General features: G+C 40.9%; 1 protein-coding gene across 1 annotated transcript; it reads left to right on the forward strand.

The window, feature by feature from the left end:
* The first annotated feature begins 337 nt into the window (after positions 1–337).
* LOC113075635 (fucolectin-like) lies at positions 338–17855 on the forward strand. Its single transcript, XM_026248317.1, has 4 exons — positions 338–628; positions 722–861; positions 9692–9774; positions 17766–17855. The coding sequence occupies exons 1-4, from the start codon at positions 339–341 to the stop codon at positions 17853–17855; spliced, it is 603 nt and encodes a 200-aa protein (XP_026104102.1). The 5' UTR covers position 338.
* Positions 17856–18458: the final 603 nt, after the last annotated feature.

An 18458-nucleotide genomic window follows, 5' to 3' on the forward strand; every position in this document is an offset into this window, starting at 1 on the left:
TTAATATTTGATAATGTTGGTAATAAAATACAACTGCTCATAGTAAAGTTCATTTAAGTGTGAACACATTAAAAATATTAACTTCAGATTTAAATGTAGTAGTAAATAGAATTGAGTGTTTTGGGTTGGAATATATTATTGGAATATTATTATTATGAAAGGGTAACTTATTCAATGTAAAGTGCAAATAATTAGGTCTGCGTCCACATGGAGGTGCATTTAGCTCTATATGTAAAAGTTTTGTATCATAACGACGTTTCGTCCAGATATATTATTTGAAACCAAATGGAATGTACTGAAACTTCACACATTTTGGCCTTGACCCTTTGTCTCTTTACATGTTTTCAGAGAATTTGGCATTAAAAGGAAAAGCTGTACAGTCATCCATATATTCCACTTGGGGAGCTTCAAATGCCATCGACGGCATCAGATACGCTCCAGGTCCAGGCTCAACCTGCTCACACACAGATAACGAGCTCAGCCCGTGGTGGAGGCTGGACCTGCTGGATTCTTATCACATTTACAACGTGACCATCACCAACAGAAACGACTGCTGTTCGGAGCAAACGACTGGAGTAGAGATCCGCATCGGAAACTCTCTGGAAAACAACGGAAACAACAATCCCAGGTGAAGTAATGAAAACAGTTATGAATGTGTCAGGAGAACTGGATTTGAGCAGGTCAGCTGATTGTGTCATGGTTTCTCTCTTTCTCTCTGTAGATGTGCTGTCACTTCATCTCTCCCAGTAGGCAGTACTGTCAGTTTCTTTTGTGGTGGAATGAAAGGTCGTTATGTGAACATGTACATTCCTAACATCCAGATAAATCTCGCGCTGTGTGAGGTGGAGGTTTATGGAACAGGTAATTTGTGAAATTTCACGTGGAAAAAAATAGGTCCATCCATTCTCAATAGTATAGAGATGTATGAACCACCGCTCACAAAGATATCACTTTCAAGCCCAGCATCTTTCTGTTGGTCGAATTTGCAGTGAAATCTGTGTGGGGAATTTTTTAGCCCTTATGGGAAACTCCGGATCACACAGAATCTTATTGGAAGTACAGATTAGTTTTTGCGGGCAGCAGTGTTGCCAACTAATTTTCAGGGAAATTTGCTAAAGACAGGCTGATTTGTTGCTAAAAGTTGCTAAATGATGTTGTGATATCATTATGATATTATTTTGATGATGTTATTACATGATGGAAAATTACGTCAATGTGTAGAATACTAAATGAGATTTCTCAAATCTCAACAAAAATATGATTTGTCTCTGTTCATTTTAAATATGTTTGGAAAAATAATGTAATGTAAAATATATTTTTAAATGATACAAACATTATATATACACAAAACTTTTTTATAATTAGATATTTTTATATTTAAATTTAAATTCAACATTGGATTATTGAACAGTTACACATTTTTGAACAATTACATTTTATGTAAAAACTACACATTCTGAACAGTTATAGTTTTAAGCATTAGTTTGTTAGAATGCCACACTCTAAGAAATGTATATAAAAATTGGGCAAAAATTTTACTTATTACTTTGTTAATATGAAAAGATTTCTTTATTGATATTTCACAAGCATTTTACCTCTATTTAAAATCATGCTTTACATTTTGTGTAGGCTTACAGGAAATGTCTATAAACATCATGAATAATGTCCTGGCAGAAAGTTAGCCTACCTTTTCCAATTTTTCTACAGAGATTTCTTAACTGATTATGGGTACAAACTAATAACAAGGTGTATCATAAGCAATTACTGATTCACATGTGATGTGTGTACTTGTGGCGGGGCGGTAAAGGGCAAGAATTGACACTAGAATACAATAATTAGCACAGACTACGCCACCCTGTTTCTATGAACGGTGAAAGTTATACCCAAAAATATAGCACACAGGTTCGTTACCACTGAATACAAGAGACTTGGATATAAATAAAAAAAATGCTTTTATTTCACAATAATTAATTCAAATGTAAAAAAGTGTTGACCAAACAAAGATAATAAAAGAAAACCAAGAAACTTTCCGGCTGAGGCTTACCAGTAGGGCAGCTAGCTGAACAGTGAGTATCCTAAGACACACCACTCAACCAACTATGCCATGCACAAACACTCACACCACACACACTCTAAGTGAGGGAGACACAGATCTCAAATGGCAAAAACACTCTGTGAGAGAAACTCCACCACCACAGGGCCAAAACAGCTAGCTTCCCTCACTGGGGGCCTTCAGCACCTGAAATAAACAAACAAAAATGAGAAAGTAAAATAAAACATTTAGTTCAACTCACATTCAATCCAACAACTTGCATTAGAATAAGTTCAAACCATGGTGGGGAACATCAATGGACAATTTACTTGCTACAGGGGTCAGACAGAGAGATGTAAATACTCAACTAGGTTCGTGCCAAAAGCTCATGAGCCTAGACATTACATTGAGCAGCAAGAGGTTAAAGAGAACAGAACCAGAAAATAATAAAGCAAACAATACAAAAAAAATAAAATAAATAAAGTTAAAGAACAAAAAAACTTAAAGCTGAAGAGAACTCGGCTAACAAAACTTAAGTCAACATTAAACAAAAACACGCTGCTGGTGGCAATATAACAACCGGTGGGGTTAAGCAGGCACCGTTAACAGTAAATCTCTTTAAATGACGACTCAGACTAGCCACCTTCACCCTTCACACAGCATGAGTGTGAAAAACAAAAAGCAAACACAGCAATAATCAAATACAAAAAACGGTCACAGTCATAAAAATAGCAGCAGAACAAACAGTGCGGTCTTAACGCCGTCTAAGGAGAGTTTTGCCCTGCTGTCCACAGCAACGAAGTGCTCACGAGCAGCTGCACCAGAAGTAAATCACTAAACACGCGGGTTCAGTTACTCACAGCTTTATCCCTAATCGACGAACTGCAAATATGCAGGCGTTCTGGAGCGAAGGACAGCCTGTACCCAACAGCAACGTCGCACCAATCGTGACCATAACCTGGCTGCACGCACACACACCAATATGATTGTACGCTGTGTACCCAGGTAACAAACTTTACCTTAAATACACCTGGAGCGGCAGCCAATAAGCTGTCGCACCTGTCATGCAGGTGAAAACCACGTTTAATAGGGCAGTACCTAGACTGCCCTACCTCATACTACTAGTCACCTCTCTCCAGGCTGAGGTGCTGCTTGCCGGTTCAGTGGTTTCTTATTTTCTGTGTGATTTAGAGGTAAAATACATGTCTTTTAGGGCTAGGTGGGACACAGGTAGCAAAATGTAGTTTAAATGTAATGAAGAAATGGTCAGAGATATGTAGAGGTTCTACCAAAATGTTGTCTGGAAAACAATTGCGTGTGTAAATTAAGTCAAGTTGGTTGCCTGATTTGGGGATATAATTTGGGCAGGAGGGAGGTAAATGACCACAACCCAAAGTTTTTTAGAAGCTATTACAGTAGTGGCATGAGATTCAAATGAGTTATAATTGCATAGGGGAGAGTGCGTTGAGTATTTCCACTTTTTAGAAATGAGCAGACCAGTGCCCCCACCCTGGCCAACCTGACGGGGGTGTGAGAGAAAGAGACAGTTTGTTAGAGCAGCTGGGGTTGCTAAGTCTTCTGGACAATTCCAGATCTCAGTCAAGCCCAAGATGCTGGGTGTGGACTGTAAAGAAAAAGAAGAAATAAAGTCTGCTTTGTTGACTGACAATTCCACAGACCCACAAGAAAGAAAGATGTGCAGTAGAGAATGTAGAGATAGGATGCAAGTTAGCAAGATTGTGCTGTGTCTGCGTGTGACATTAGAGAGTTATCAAGAGACAACCGGAATGTTATGGATACACATCACAGAGAAAAAGAGGACAGGAAAGCAGAGTGTGTAAAGGGAAGATAGAAATAAAGCTTAGTGTGTTAGTGGTTTCGTTGCTCTGTGAAGTCGAGCAGGTTAAGTTGCAGGTCCTTACACTGGTTGATCTTCACACAAGAAGGCTGGACACGAGGCCTGAACGCTTCCACCAATGCTTCAGCATCAGCACACAGACCTCAAATAATATCCACACTCTATGAAACTAAAGTGAAAAAAGCTGTGGCGGCCTTCTCATTAGCACAGCCAATAGTCTATAGCAGGGCAATTCCTCAAATCGAAACTACAGTTCGCACTTTAGTGCAGAAAGGGAGCAATGCAAATAACACTTCTTCTTAGCCAATAGCAATTAGTATAATTACCAGTAAGTGCAATAAAAAATACAAACTACAGCGAAAATAATAAGCAGAAATAGGTAGATAACTAAATATTCCTTCCTACTAGAAAGTAATAATTATAAGCGGATCCAATTCCTGCCTTTCTGAAACACATTGATTTTTACAAAGCTCATTGATCTGAAAAGCGAGGTGTACACTGATTGGCCAGCTATTCAGTGCATTGGGATTGGCCGGATACCTCAAGCGTTTAACAAAAATGTTACGCCCCTTAGCATACTGTGATGCTGTGTGTCCCGGCATGATGAGACAAAACCACTAAAACCCATTAAAAACGAGGCATTTGTTGCATCCAGTGGGGACATAATTACTGATTATAATGATTTATTGTGACATTCCTAAACCCAGTGAAACACAGGGAATGAGAGATCCAATAGCAGTAATGTTTATTTAGGGTAATCCAAATCGTAATCCAACAAGAACAGGAACAGGAACTCGGAATGCCATGAACTCGGAAGACGAGAAGACTGGGTACGGAAGGAAAGGACTCCACGCAGACAACAGGAAAAGACTGGTTAATATAGGGAGGCTAATGAGTAATAAGTGAAGGCACCTGGTGCAATTAACAGGAGTGCAATTACTGTGATGAAGGGACATGGCTAGTGGGAATGGTAGTGCCTACGGTGAGGTGAGACTACTAGTGGACACCCAGGGAAATGGAGAAAAACAAGAAGCCCAGGAGGGAGGTGGACTGGCGGAGGATCAGGGGGAGGGATGGAGGGCCAGGTCCTTAGTGGAAAACGGAGAGAAAAACAAAGACAAGGAACCCAGGAGGGAGGTGGACCGGCAGAGGATCAGGGGGAGGGACGGAGGGCCAGGTCCATAGATGGAAACAGACAGAAGAGGAGAAAAAACAACAACAACAAAACACAAGTTCAGGAAGGACAAAACGTGAAGCCCACCAGGGCGGAGCAGAAGGCCACCACATCCGTGTGGTCGAGACAGAATCCCACCAGGGCGGCGCAGAAGACCACCACATCCGTGTGGTCAAGACAGAAGCCCACCAGGGTGGAGCAGAAGACCACCACATCCATGTGGTTGAGACAGAAGACCACCAGGAAGGCACAGAAGACCACCACATCCGTGAGGTTTGAGACAGAAGCCCACCAGGGCGGCGCCTTGACCTTGCCCTTGCCCATGAAGAACACTGTTGACCATGAAGATAATTGGTGACTTGACTTGTCTCCGGAGTGTCAACGGTGACTAGCCCTGACTCTGGAAGGTCAACGGTGACTAGCCCTGACTCTGGAAGGTCAATGGTGACTAGCCCTGACTCTGGAAGGTCAACGGTGACCAGCCCTGACTCTGGAGGGTCACTGAGCACCTGACTCAGCTCTGGAGGGTCCACGAACACCTGCCTCGACTCTGGAGGATCAACGGGAACCTGCCTCGACTCTGGAGGGTCTACGAGCACCTGCCTCGACTCTGGAGGATCAACGAGCACCTGCCTCAACTCTGGAGGGTCAACGAGCACATGCCTTGACTCTGGAGGGTCAACGGGCTCTGACTCGACTCTGGAGGGGAACAGGAACGGAAATAGGAACTGGAACTCGGAATGCGAGGAACTCGGAAGACGAGCAGACTGGGTATGGAAGGAAACGGAAGGAAAGGACTCCATGCAGACAACAGGAAAAGTCTGGTTAATATAGAGAGGCTAATGAGTAATAAGTGAAGGCACCTGGTGCAATTAACAGGAGTGCAATTACTGTGATGAAGGGACAAGGCTAGTGGGACTAGTGCCTACAGTGAGGTGCCTAAGGGGAAGTGAGACCACTCGTGGACACCCAGGGAAACAGAGACCAGACAGCGTGACATTTATGTATTTTTTATGCGTTGCATATCGTGCTGTGTAAACATAAAAACCCATGTCTGCATTTGCAATCAGAGAATTGACAAAAAACAAGCGTTACTCTGCTTAAAACTTGCGTTTGAATCATCAGTGGCAAATTATATTAAATATGTAAACATACTTACAGACTGTGAGTTAGAAGCACCAGACTGTCCTGGCAAAGGTGGAATTGCCTCATTTTATAGAAACAGACACCGGCATTGTAGGCTACTCTCGCAGGACACAGTCCTCCGTAAAATGTGCTGCACACATCTGAATATTTGGGTTGAACTGTTCTGTTGTAAATACAACTCGACCACTGATTTCTAGTTGTGTCCACTTTTGGAAGGCCAAACAAAGTAGTTTCGCTTTCCCAACGAACAAACAGCATCTCCACAACATGGCGGCGACAACAGCAACAGAAAGAATGTTACACCTTCTCTTTTTGCGTGAACATTTGGGTTGTTATGCAAATTTTCCCACACAGTGACATAGAAGTGGGGTCATGTTTAATCAAGACATTTTAGGAGGTAGTGGTTGTCACTAGGGATGCACCGAAATTTCGGCCACCGAAAATTTTCGGCCGTAAATTGCCTTTTCGGTTTTTGGCCGATATACTTTTATCACCGAAACAACACGGCCGAAATGTTGTGATGACGCAAACAGAAACCGCGACCTGCACGTGCACCTGCATAGCGCAGACCACGAGCTCCACGCGACATTCAATTAACACCAGTGAGAACAATCTCTCTCTTCGTATTCCTTTATTCGCAGCACTAAAACGTCTCCTAACAAAGAGATTAAGACTGACCACGAAGTAAAAACAAAGAAAAGTACAGTCTTATAGAGTCTGTTTGCACACGTCTCACTGAGATCTTTTCGGATCCTCTGCACTTCATCGCGAATGTGCTTGATCCGCGTTATAAAGACCATTACTTGGATGCGGAAATAAGGCAGCGCGCACGAGAAATGATCCAGGCCGCGCTGGATGCGGAGAACCCGTGTGGAGACGGAGAAGCGCCAAGCGCAGGAGACTGATCAGAGCGCAGAAAAAAAGACTGGTCCTCTGCACCAGATGAGGGCATGCACCCTCGTTGTCTGATATGTTCAGTGGAATTCTGCAAGAAAGTGCCTCAAATAATAATAATACGTTGGCTATTTTGTTCTTAGGCTACTATATATATATATACACACACACAACCAAACATATATACATACATAAAATCAGATTGTAGCCAATATTTATGCTAGATTTTCTGCTAGATTTCTGCTTTAATTTGATAAAAAATGTTTATTTATGCCCTGGACCTATTTAAATACACTTTCTCAAATATTTCTCAAATGTCAGGCAGATGACAAGCTCAACTGCTCAACAGCTAGATGGTTGTCTGTCTGAAGTCCCCATCCCCAGAAGTGATAAAAGTCTTGCCTACTGGAGAAGTAATGCACTTTCTAGTCCTACATAGAAAAATTTCAAATACACTTCACCTAAATGCACTTTGTTTTTATGAGAGAACTGTTCATTTTAAAACCTTTCTGCAGGCCAGTAGGCCTGTACATTATTATTAAATATACACGAGTGGGATAAATTTTTAGTTTGAATTTTATTTTATACTGTGCATTGTTGCAATGTGCTTAATAAATATTTGCATCATTTGTAATTATGTATTTTTATGTTTTTTTTTTTTTTTTAAATAAGTTATGTAATTGTAATTATCTTTGAAACTTTAATATTAATTTATGCAATTGCAATGTCTCAATTTTAGTAAAGTTAGTACACGGTCATAGCAATAAATGCAATGGTACTAATACTTGGCATAATTTCTTTCGGTGTTTCGGTTTCGGTTTTCGGCCTTGGTTTTCTCTTTTTCGGTTTTCGGTTTCGGCCCAGAATTTTCATTTCGGTGCATCCCTAGTTGTCAATTAACTTTTATAAAGAATATCTCTTTGTATTTGAGACTTTAGTATTTGCAACTACAGATCTTCTTCATGCACCAAGAGCTTGTCACACTCCAAAGAGAATGAAATTTCATCATATGACCCCTTTAAGCAAAACACTCACGCGCTGCCATTCATCTCTTCTGTTGACTAATCGCTTCTCATCCTAAATTTAAGTGACTTCATACTTAATTTAAAAAAGCTTTGTCTTTCTCTTTATTTATTCCTTCCCTTTCTAGATTGTACTTACAGTGTATTTGGACAATGCCTGAAACTTGGTATTATTAACACTTCCTGTTTCTGTTTGCCTCTTTAAAAGAATCACTTTATGTATTCCCCTGTGGTAAGATTCTTTGGATAAAAAGTCTACAAAATGACTAAATGTAACTTGCTACTCAGACATTAACTAAGTAGAACGAAGATTGTGCTGGTCCAAATAATTATTATCGTACACTTGATGATAAAGTATGCACAATGACTCAGTACTTCTACTGTAACACTGGTAGCTCATCCATACATACATCCAATTCATACATTCATACATACATCCAATCCTCTCAATTTCAACATTTTGTTATGTATTTAGAAATAGTACACACTAGAAAAAAAATTCTAAACATCAGCAAGCTACTCACATATCACACAACAGACACACTGCATTCAGTTCAAGGAGACAGCAGTCCAGAACATTTAATCTAATCACCAAACAGCCAAAAGTTAACTTCAAAAATGTATAAAATTGTGTTGCTGAGTTTGAAAAACAGAGCAAACGTGAAGAGAAAGTGTGATCTGTATTATTATAGCTCTCGATCTAAAGCATACAGACTGTATTAGACCTACAGAAAGAGAAATGCTGTGCGGAAGTATTCACTATACACAATCTTCCAGCCTAGGATAAAGTAATTATGTACATTAACAATAATTTGGGAGAAATATAATCTGATTTTATGGAAAACTATAAAATTGCGGCAGGATTTTTAACAGTGTCGGCACAGACAGTCGTCGAGTTGTGCCACCGGTGTGCATACACTCAACACAAATATGTGGAACAGCGCTGCGCTTCTCATCCGGTCTCTGACCCCCTTTACTCACACACTCAGATGTGTTCTCGGGCACTGACATTTGGCACCAATTGATTTCTTGTGAATCAGTACTCAGTAGTACCAATGTAATTCGGTCGGTGCTCTTAAAAATACAGAGTTCGGTACTCAACCCTAGTTGTAGGGCCCTATAAAATCAGTTTTAGTTTTTGCCAAAATGTCTTCCAAAATTTTATTTTATAACAAATTTAAACAGTTTCCATTTAAATTTTTCAGAATTCAATTTTACTGGTTAAATTAAATTTAATTAAACATCTTATTGACCGGGAAAAAAAAAAATGCCCGGGGAGGAGTTGGATGTTCAGTGCCTTGCTCAAGGGACACCTCAGTCATGGTATTGCCAGCCCCAGACTCAAACCCACAACCCTAGGGTTAGGAGTCAAACTCTCTAACCACTAGACCATAACTTCCTCATCAAAAACCTCAAACTAAAATTGCATGGGCAGATGTAAGTACATGTTTAAGATTTGTGGTCAAAGGGGCTTGGCTGACAAAAAGTTTATGAATCCCTGATTTATATGTTCAATTAGTAAGATATAGTAAAACTGAGTAACATATATGATGTTTCTCCGACAGTCAAGAAGCAGGTGATCCGAATGCAGGTGAAAGCTGCTGAGAATGTGGATGAAGCTGAACTGAAGGAGCTTGTCTTAAACAAGGTGGTTTTTATAATACTCATCTGACTAAAATTAATTGTTGAACATAGAGCAAACACAAAACATCAGGTCAGTTTAGACATCAGTCTAAAAAATAAGATATTTTGATATTTTTACGTCAAACCGTTCTTGTATGTGACTCATATAATGGAGGTCTATGGTCACCACCTCAAAGAGCATGCACAGAGGAGTCCATATTAAACAATTCCCCATCATAAGTATGCACTGATTACCTAAGACACGAAACAAGCGGTTTGTGTAAGAAAACGAACAGTATTTATATAGTTTTTACCTCTTGTACACAACCACATCCAACTGATCTGAGTGTGCGAGTGCTTCCTGATTTGACGTGCGCGCGCTCTGGCTTAGTCTGCGCAAGCACGGAAAGTGCCGGAAATGATCTCTCGCGCATGAACGTCACTCATTGTTTACACTTACTGTCTGTGGTTTACACAGATCTCGGAAGTATTACCTTTCACCGTGAAGATCTAAACATATTTAGACGTACAGTAAATTGCAATGGAAGACAATTTCAATATATCAACAGACAACATTGAATTTTTTTCACAACTATATTTATTTGAACTACTGGAGGCGACGCCCAATGCCAGAGGGACCCAATGGCACGCTGTCAATAGAGTGAGTAATGTGTTTTTATTATAATCGCAACGATTATAGGGTGCATTATAAACAAATTAATTGACTGCAATTACTGCATTATATTTCAAACAGTGCAGATTGGTGCCATATCGTGTGGTAAATAGTAAATAATGAGTGACGTTCATGCGCGAGAGATCACCTCCGGGGCTTTCCGCGCTTGCGCAGACTAAGCCAGAGCACTCGCACTCAGATCAGTTGTACGTGGTTGTGTACAAGAGGTAAAAACGATATAAATACTGTTCGTTTTCTTACACAAACTGCTCGTTTCGTGTCTTAGGTCATCAGTGTGTACTTATGATGGGGAATTGTTTAATATGGACTCCTCTGTGCATGCTCTTTGAGGTAGTGAACATAGACCTCCATTATATGAGTCACAGACAAGAACGGTTTGCCCTAAAAATATCAAAATGGGAAATACTGAGGAAACAAAGAAACCTACATCTTGGATGTCCTTGAGGTAAGATAATACATATCAAAATTTTATTTAAGAGTGAACTATGCCTTTAAAGGGGGGGTGAAATGCTATTTCATGCATACTGAGTTTTTTACACTGTTAAAGAGTTGGATTCCCATGCTAAACATGGACAAAGTTTAAAAAATTAAGTTGTACGTTTGAAGGAGTATTTTTGTTCCAAAAAAACCTCTTCCGGTTTGTCACAAGTTTAAGAAAGTTTTTTTCGAGTATGGCTCTGTGTGACGTTAGATGGAGCGTAATTTCCTTATATGGGACCTGAGGCACTTCTGCCGGAAGAGCGCGCGCTCCCGTATAGCAGAGCACTGAGAGGCTGAGCACAGACTCACTGATCAGAGCGAGAGCGTCACGAAATGTCACAAAAGAAGTGTGTTTTTGGTTGCCAGGGCAAGACAACCCTGCACAGATTACCTAAAGAGAATCAGCATTAAGGGACCAGTGGATGGAGTTTATTTTTACAGAGCATCAACGGAGTTGTGCAAGTGTTTGTGTTTGTTCCCTGCATTTCGAAGATGCTTGTTTTACAAACAAGGCCAAGTTTGACGACGGATTTGCACATCGTTTATTTCTTAAGGATAATGCAGTCCCAACAAAAAAGGGTCACGATCGTGTGTTGGAACCGCATGCGGTGAGTAAAACTGCTTCAAATATCTCTGTGTTGTTAACTTAGCTATCAGCGCCTACTCGTGCTCGTGATTTTTTAGCTCCACCCACACGTCACGCCTCTAGGCGCTCGTGTTTTTCCGGGAAAAATCGGTACAGACTATCTTTCTCTTATAAATATAATAAAAATAAAGACTTTTTGTAGTTATGAAGGATGCAGTACTACTCTATAGGTACTCAAGATTAACAGGATATTGAGTGAAAACGAGCATTTCAGCCCCCCTTTAAGATTTGTAAAGTAAGAGATGCTCATTTTGAGTTGAAATGTCTCAAACTTGTCTGTGTGGGATTTATCCACTGGGTAACTGAAGACTGTTTCTGTGTTTAGTTAAATCAGACGCTGAGCGATCAGGACGTCACACTGACATGGAGGACACAACCCAACGGGAAAGTCTTCCAGAAGAACAGGACTGTACTGAAACAATCTCCTGTTTGTTCTTCTTTGAAGTGAAATGTTATTTAATGCAATTCATTCTTAGTTACAGATATCTGAATTATTACATTAGATTATTGCACTAGACTAACAATTTATAGTTATTTCTCAAAAATAGTTAAATATATTCATTTTTCATTGATTCATTCAGCTGATAGATATATATTGATAGATATGTACACCTAAATATGAGCGAGTGGTAGAATGTGTTATCATTGTAGTTAAACTGCTACACTTGCCTTCTTTAGGAAAGATCAATGCCTTTGGGAGGATTAAACAATGCATCAAATGTTCTCACAAATTCATTTTACAAAAGAATGAAGCAAAAAGCACCAGCCTATTAAACACTTTTCAACACTTAAAGGGATCATGACATGAGAAATCAAATTTGCCTTGTTTGTTTGTACCATTAAAGGGTCATGAACTGGTTTTAATGTTGTCTGAGGTCCACTTTACATTCAAAATCATACAAATTAACAAGGAATAGGTTATTTTCTACCTTGTTTTCGAGACCAGCTCAAGAAACGCTCTGTTTTTATATGCGTGCTGCATTGAAGACATGGAAGTAAACGCCCACTGCTGTGTTTGGATAACAGTTTTGCAGAGTAAACTACCTTTGTGTGTGTCAGTTTGACAAGCTACATCCTTCATAGTTGGAGCCTTCTGTGACTTTGGTTCGACACGTCCACTTCTTCAGTACATATCAAGCGATCTCTAACAAAGCATGTGCTGGTCCATTCCTGTCAGATCCAATACAGATGGCACTATATGGGAAAGTCGTGGCCTAATGGTTAGAGGGTTGGACTCCCAATCGAAAGGTTGTGGGTTCTAGTCTCGGGCTGGCAGGAATTGTGGGTGGGGGGAGTGCATGAACAGCTCTCTCTCCACCTTTAATACCACGACTTAGGTGCCCTTGAGCAAGGCATCGAACCCCCAACTGCTCCCCGGGCGCCACAGCATAAATGGCTGCCCACTGCTCCGGGTGTGTGTTCACAGTGTGTGTGTGTGTTCACTGCTCTGTGTGTGTGCATCTCGGATGGGTTAAATGCAGAGCACAAATTCTAAGTATGGGTCACCATACTTGGCTGAATGTCATGTCACTTTCACAACATTGCTTTTTAATATGGCTGTGTATCATGTTCGATACTTTTTAGGCACCGACCGAATTGCCTCTATTCTCTAGTCCTTCCATACCAAATTTCGATACCTAAGGGGTTCATCTCATCGTCATCAGTGAGCCAGTAAATGTGCAGCATGCTTGATGTGCCTAAATTAGTGATTGGCTCTGGTGGGGCGTCAAGGAAAACGCGTTACATGACCATTCACACTGTAGCATCAAGCTACATAAAACAATTTATAAAATGTAAACTATGCTCTTACTCAAAACTCACTTTAAACCACCATCGAGTATTTGTAATAACTTTAGATTGAGATCTATATATCATGATAATGCTGCAGAAATATGCTATTTGTAACATTTTTATATAAAAAATCGAAAAAATATGTTTTATATCAAGCTAATTGTCACAGCAACTTTCAGACCCCTTTAGCAATATTAAAAAAATAGCGCCTAGCGACAAATCTACTGTCTTCTTGCATAAACCTTGTCTAGTTTGCATCTGATCTGTTCATTGATTGACTGAGAGGAGCAGCGCATTCAGTTAAATTAGATTATGTTGCTTCTCACCTGAATGATCAGTTTACATGTAGAAATACACAGCACAGTTACTCTCTTTATCTTGTGTGGGTTTGTTAAATGATGTTTGACAGCTTGGAAGGGAGAGCTGGTTAACATGTCGTCTTAATGGGGCGCATTTGTGTCACCATTTCAACAACAGATAGAACTAAAAATGAACTAAAACTCAAAATGCTAATTTTATTTAGAATTTACATATTAAAACCTAGTATGTGAGCACTGAGAGTATGAGAGAAACAAATGTAATAGACTAACACTATGTAGAATGAAAATATATTGCAATTATGTCATGAATATGCTTATGCTTATTAGCCTTTGACATAATTTAGTGACATTCTGCAACATTTTGAGCAGCCTTTAGCTACTTTCCTTTGAAAGAAGTTAAAAATTTGTATATTGTATGATATTGTAACGGCGAATGAAGGTGAGGAAGCAAGTGCAAGTAAACAGAGTCAGAAACACAAGGAACATAAAACAGGATAACAGGTGGATGAGGTGAAGTCTGATGGCGATCCGGGAAGTAACAATGTCCGTGTCATAACACTGGGAACTGCAAACAACGCTCTGACAAACACAAGACGAAAGATTGAAGTGACTCTCAGATGAAGTTCATCATATAGCGAGACACAGTCGAGCTTCAGTAAGCAAACAGACATCTACTTGACAGTCTGTTAAGTCCATTCCATGGCTTAAGTTTACAGCCATACTTTAATATTTTCATCCAAATTTTCCCAAATTCTGCGTTATACAGTAAATTCTACTTTCATCGCTGGATTCTGTGATTCCGTCCCTGTGTTTTCCACAACATGGAAATTATAGAGCCCTACTATTTCTGCAGTATATAGTATGCACATTTTCCTACATTATCCTTTTGACCTACAGTACCAACATTTTTCAGACAGTATTTGTGCAGTATGTGACTATGGCACACTGTATGGAATACAGTAGCGTCCCACAATGCAATGCACTCGAACTGACCTTCCAGTTCTAGTGAGAAGGACTGTGTAAACCATAAGCCATCAAGACATTTGCACACAGAAAATGTGATTCATATTCATTAACTCGGCAGCTTATTAATACTTAGTGCATTTTATATTGTTAGTAGTATTTTTTTATTGTTTATCTTTGACAAGAAAAAACAAATATATATACAGTATATATATACAGTATATATATACAGTATATATATATATATATATATATATATATATATATATATATATATATATATATATAAATATAAATCTTTACAGAATCACTCATTGACCAACAATGTGTTAAGCACTACCAATTTAGACAATTAAGCATTCACAAACATGGTAACCATGTTTTCGTTTTATCATTTATCATTTAAAAAAAGAAATGCTTGATTGGCTGATGTTAAGAGTGTACTTTCAGATGAGTATAATAGTAACTATATTAGTTTGGCAAGGCAACTAAAAAAATCTACTAGCCCATGGTGATTCATTTGCCAAGGTGTGTATAGAGGGTTGGAAAACACTTTTTCCTTCTCTGCACTCTCTATTTTTACGCAGTAGTTTTTATGAAGACAGTTTGGCAACACTTTCTATGAACCCTGTATTTATAATGAATGCATAATTAAAAATCTTATATGTTGTATCTGTCATGGCTGTGAGTAAGGACAGGAAGCAGTTGCGAGTAATTGGTATTTATTGAACTGTGTAATGGTATGTAGATGATGGTGGGTGACGCAGGGACCTCAATGGCAGCACAGACAGTTGATGAGGTGTTTGAGTGCGCTGGTGGAGATGGTGGTGGTGAGTAATCCGTTGCGATGACTGGTTAATCCAAGAGCGACCGAACTGGTACAAGACACAACAAAGTAGCAACACACAAGACACAACAAAGTAGCATGGAGGACCTCAAACAACGATCTGACAAACAGGAGACGAAAGACAGGGCATTAAGTAGGCTGGTGGAATGAGCTGCAGCTGCTGCTGATCAGAAGATCCTCCTAAGGACGCCTCCTGGTGTCCCCAGACTCCCTTACCTGTCGATTGGAATCATCGATAAGGGAGTGATCCAGGATGTCCCTAGCAGGCACCCAACTTCTCTCCTCCAGACCGTAACCTTCCCAGTCCACCAAGTACTGAAATCTGCGTACCCTCCGTCTAGAGTGCAAAATATGATTGACCTAGTACGTAGGTTCCCCATCTACGAGTCGTCGGGGGTTGGGGTACTGGGGAAGGCGGATTAATAGGAGAATGAAATACAGGCTTTATTTTAGATACATGAAAGGTGGGATGAATTTTCCTGTATGCTGGAGGAAGTTTGAGGCGGACTGCCACCAGACTAATGCTTTTGGTGACAGTGAACGGGCCAATAAATTTGGGAGCCAATTTATTAGAGACGGAATGGAGAGGAATGTTCTTAGTAGAAAGCCACACTTTTTGACCCATGACGTATATGGGTACAGTAAATCGTGATAAATCATGTTAAACTATGCTAAATCATGCTAGAATCAATAAATCATACTTGAACATGGTAAATCATGGTATACTATAGTAAATCATGGTAAACTATGGTAAATCGTGGTAAATCATGGTAAGCTATGGTAAATCATGGTAAACTATGATAAATCATGCTAGAATCAGTAAATCATACTTGAACATGGTAAATCGTTGTATAATATAGTCAATCATGGTAAACTGTGGTAAATCATGGTAAACTATGGTCAACTATGGTAAATCATGCTAGAATTATAGTAAATCATACTTGAACATGGTAAATCATGGTATACTATAGTAAATGATGGTAAACTATGGTAAAGCCTCGGCTGTGTCTGACCACCTGAACATAGTTTTGGGGGAGGTCAAGGCGATCAGAGGTGCGGCTAGTTGGCTGAAGTTGCGAATAAAATGCCGGTAGAAGTTGGCGAACCCCAGAAACCTCTGTAGGGCCTTACGGGAATCTGGACTTGGCCACTCTACGACAGCCTTAACCTTCTTGGGATCCATCCATATTCCCTCAGTCGACGCGATATGCCTGGAAGACCACTGGGAAGTTGGAGAGCCCAAAGGGCATGACCAAGTATTCAATGTGCCCCATAGGGGTGTTAAAAGCGGTCTTCCATTCATCCCCCTCCCTGATATGGACCAAATGATAAGCATTACGTTAGTCCAATTTGTGAAAATTGACGCTCCCGCAACCTCTCGAAGGCTGAAGACATCAACGGCCAAGGGTAAGTATTTTTTACCGTGATGCTGTTCAGTCCCCGGTAATCAATACAAGGTCGCAACGATCCGTCTTCCTTCCCCACAAAAAAGAACCCCGCCCCCGCTGGAGAAGAGGAAAGGTGGATGAACTTCGAAGCTAGAGAATCAGAAATATATTTCTCCATAGCATCCCTTTCTGGAACAGAAAGTGAATATAATTTGCCTTTAGGTGGAGACTTGCCTAACAGTAATTCTATGGCACAGTCATAGGGATGATGCGGAGGGAGAGAAGCAGCACGAGACTTACTGAACACTTCCTTCAAGTGGAGGTACTCCATGGGCACGTTAGACAAATCCACTGCCTCCTCCTGAAACACAGACATAGAAACAGACGGACAAGCAGACAGTAGACAAGACTCATGACATTTGTTACTCCAGGCCAGGATGGAATTTAATTGCCAGTCTATTTTCGGGTTGTGCAGGAGGAGCCGAGGACTATGGGTGCAAGAGGAGAGTCAAGGATGTAGAAGGAGATGGTTTCTGAGTGGTTGCCTGGAACGCATGGAAAACGCTAGGCGCGTCTTTCTCCTCCTTTCCAAAGCACTCGGGCAGAAGTGCCCCTGAGGCGTTTGCCTTTGCTAAGCAACAATGACATGCTCTCTCCATGAAGACGCGGAAATTTCAGCAAAGGATAAATGGATTTGTAGCTCTAAAAATCGCTTGCAGTAGGCTAGCTCTGCTACTAAATTTATTTAAAAATTACAATCCATATACAACTATGATATTCATAAGCTGTGGGTACATGTGGGTCAATGCTAGATCAGACGAGGAGTGAGGGGAAGTGATAGTCCTTATATGAGAGCCTGGTGACAGTACCCCCTCCTCCACGGGCAGCTCCCGACGGCTGGACGGGAAGTTGACGACAGGGTCTGCCACGACCCCAAGGAGCTGGACGATCTGGGTGTTCATGATGAAATTGGGTAAGTCCAGGATGTCATTGCAGTTCACCCAGCATCGTTCCTCGGGGCCCTAGTCTTCCCAGTCCACGAGGTATTCCAGCTGTGGACCCCGTCGTCTGGAGTCGAGGATGGCCCACACCCGGTAGATGTTTTGAGTCTCATCGATGGCAGGAGGAGGAGGTACCACATCATCACCAGACTCTGTGGAGGGAGGAGATAAAGGGTCAGTGTGAGATTTCAGTAACAAGACATGGAATGAAGGTGAGATACGGTAGTGAGCAGGGAGGTTGAGTCTGTAGGTTATTTTATTCAGCTGCCCCTCGATGGTAAATGGACCGGGACTCAGCTTACGGCAAGGCAGCCGGAGATGGATGTCCCGAGTGGATAGCCAAACCTTCTGGCCAGGTTGGTATTGCAGAGTGGGACCTCTTCGGGGCGTCGGCTTGTTCCTTGTGTCTCTGGACTGCCTGTTGGAGATGCACGTGAGCCGAGTCCCTGACCCTCTCACTTTGCTGGAACCAGTGGTTGAGAGCTGGAACCTCGGAGGGCTCACCTGACCAAGGGAAGAGGGGTGGCTGATAGCCCAGCAAACATTGAAACCGGGTGAGCCCAGTGGTGGTTTGACGGA

Source organism: Carassius auratus, unplaced genomic scaffold, assembly GCF_003368295.1.
Source record: "Carassius auratus strain Wakin unplaced genomic scaffold, ASM336829v1 scaf_tig00017342, whole genome shotgun sequence".
Classification (NCBI taxonomy): domain Eukaryota; kingdom Metazoa; phylum Chordata; class Actinopteri; order Cypriniformes; family Cyprinidae; genus Carassius; species Carassius auratus.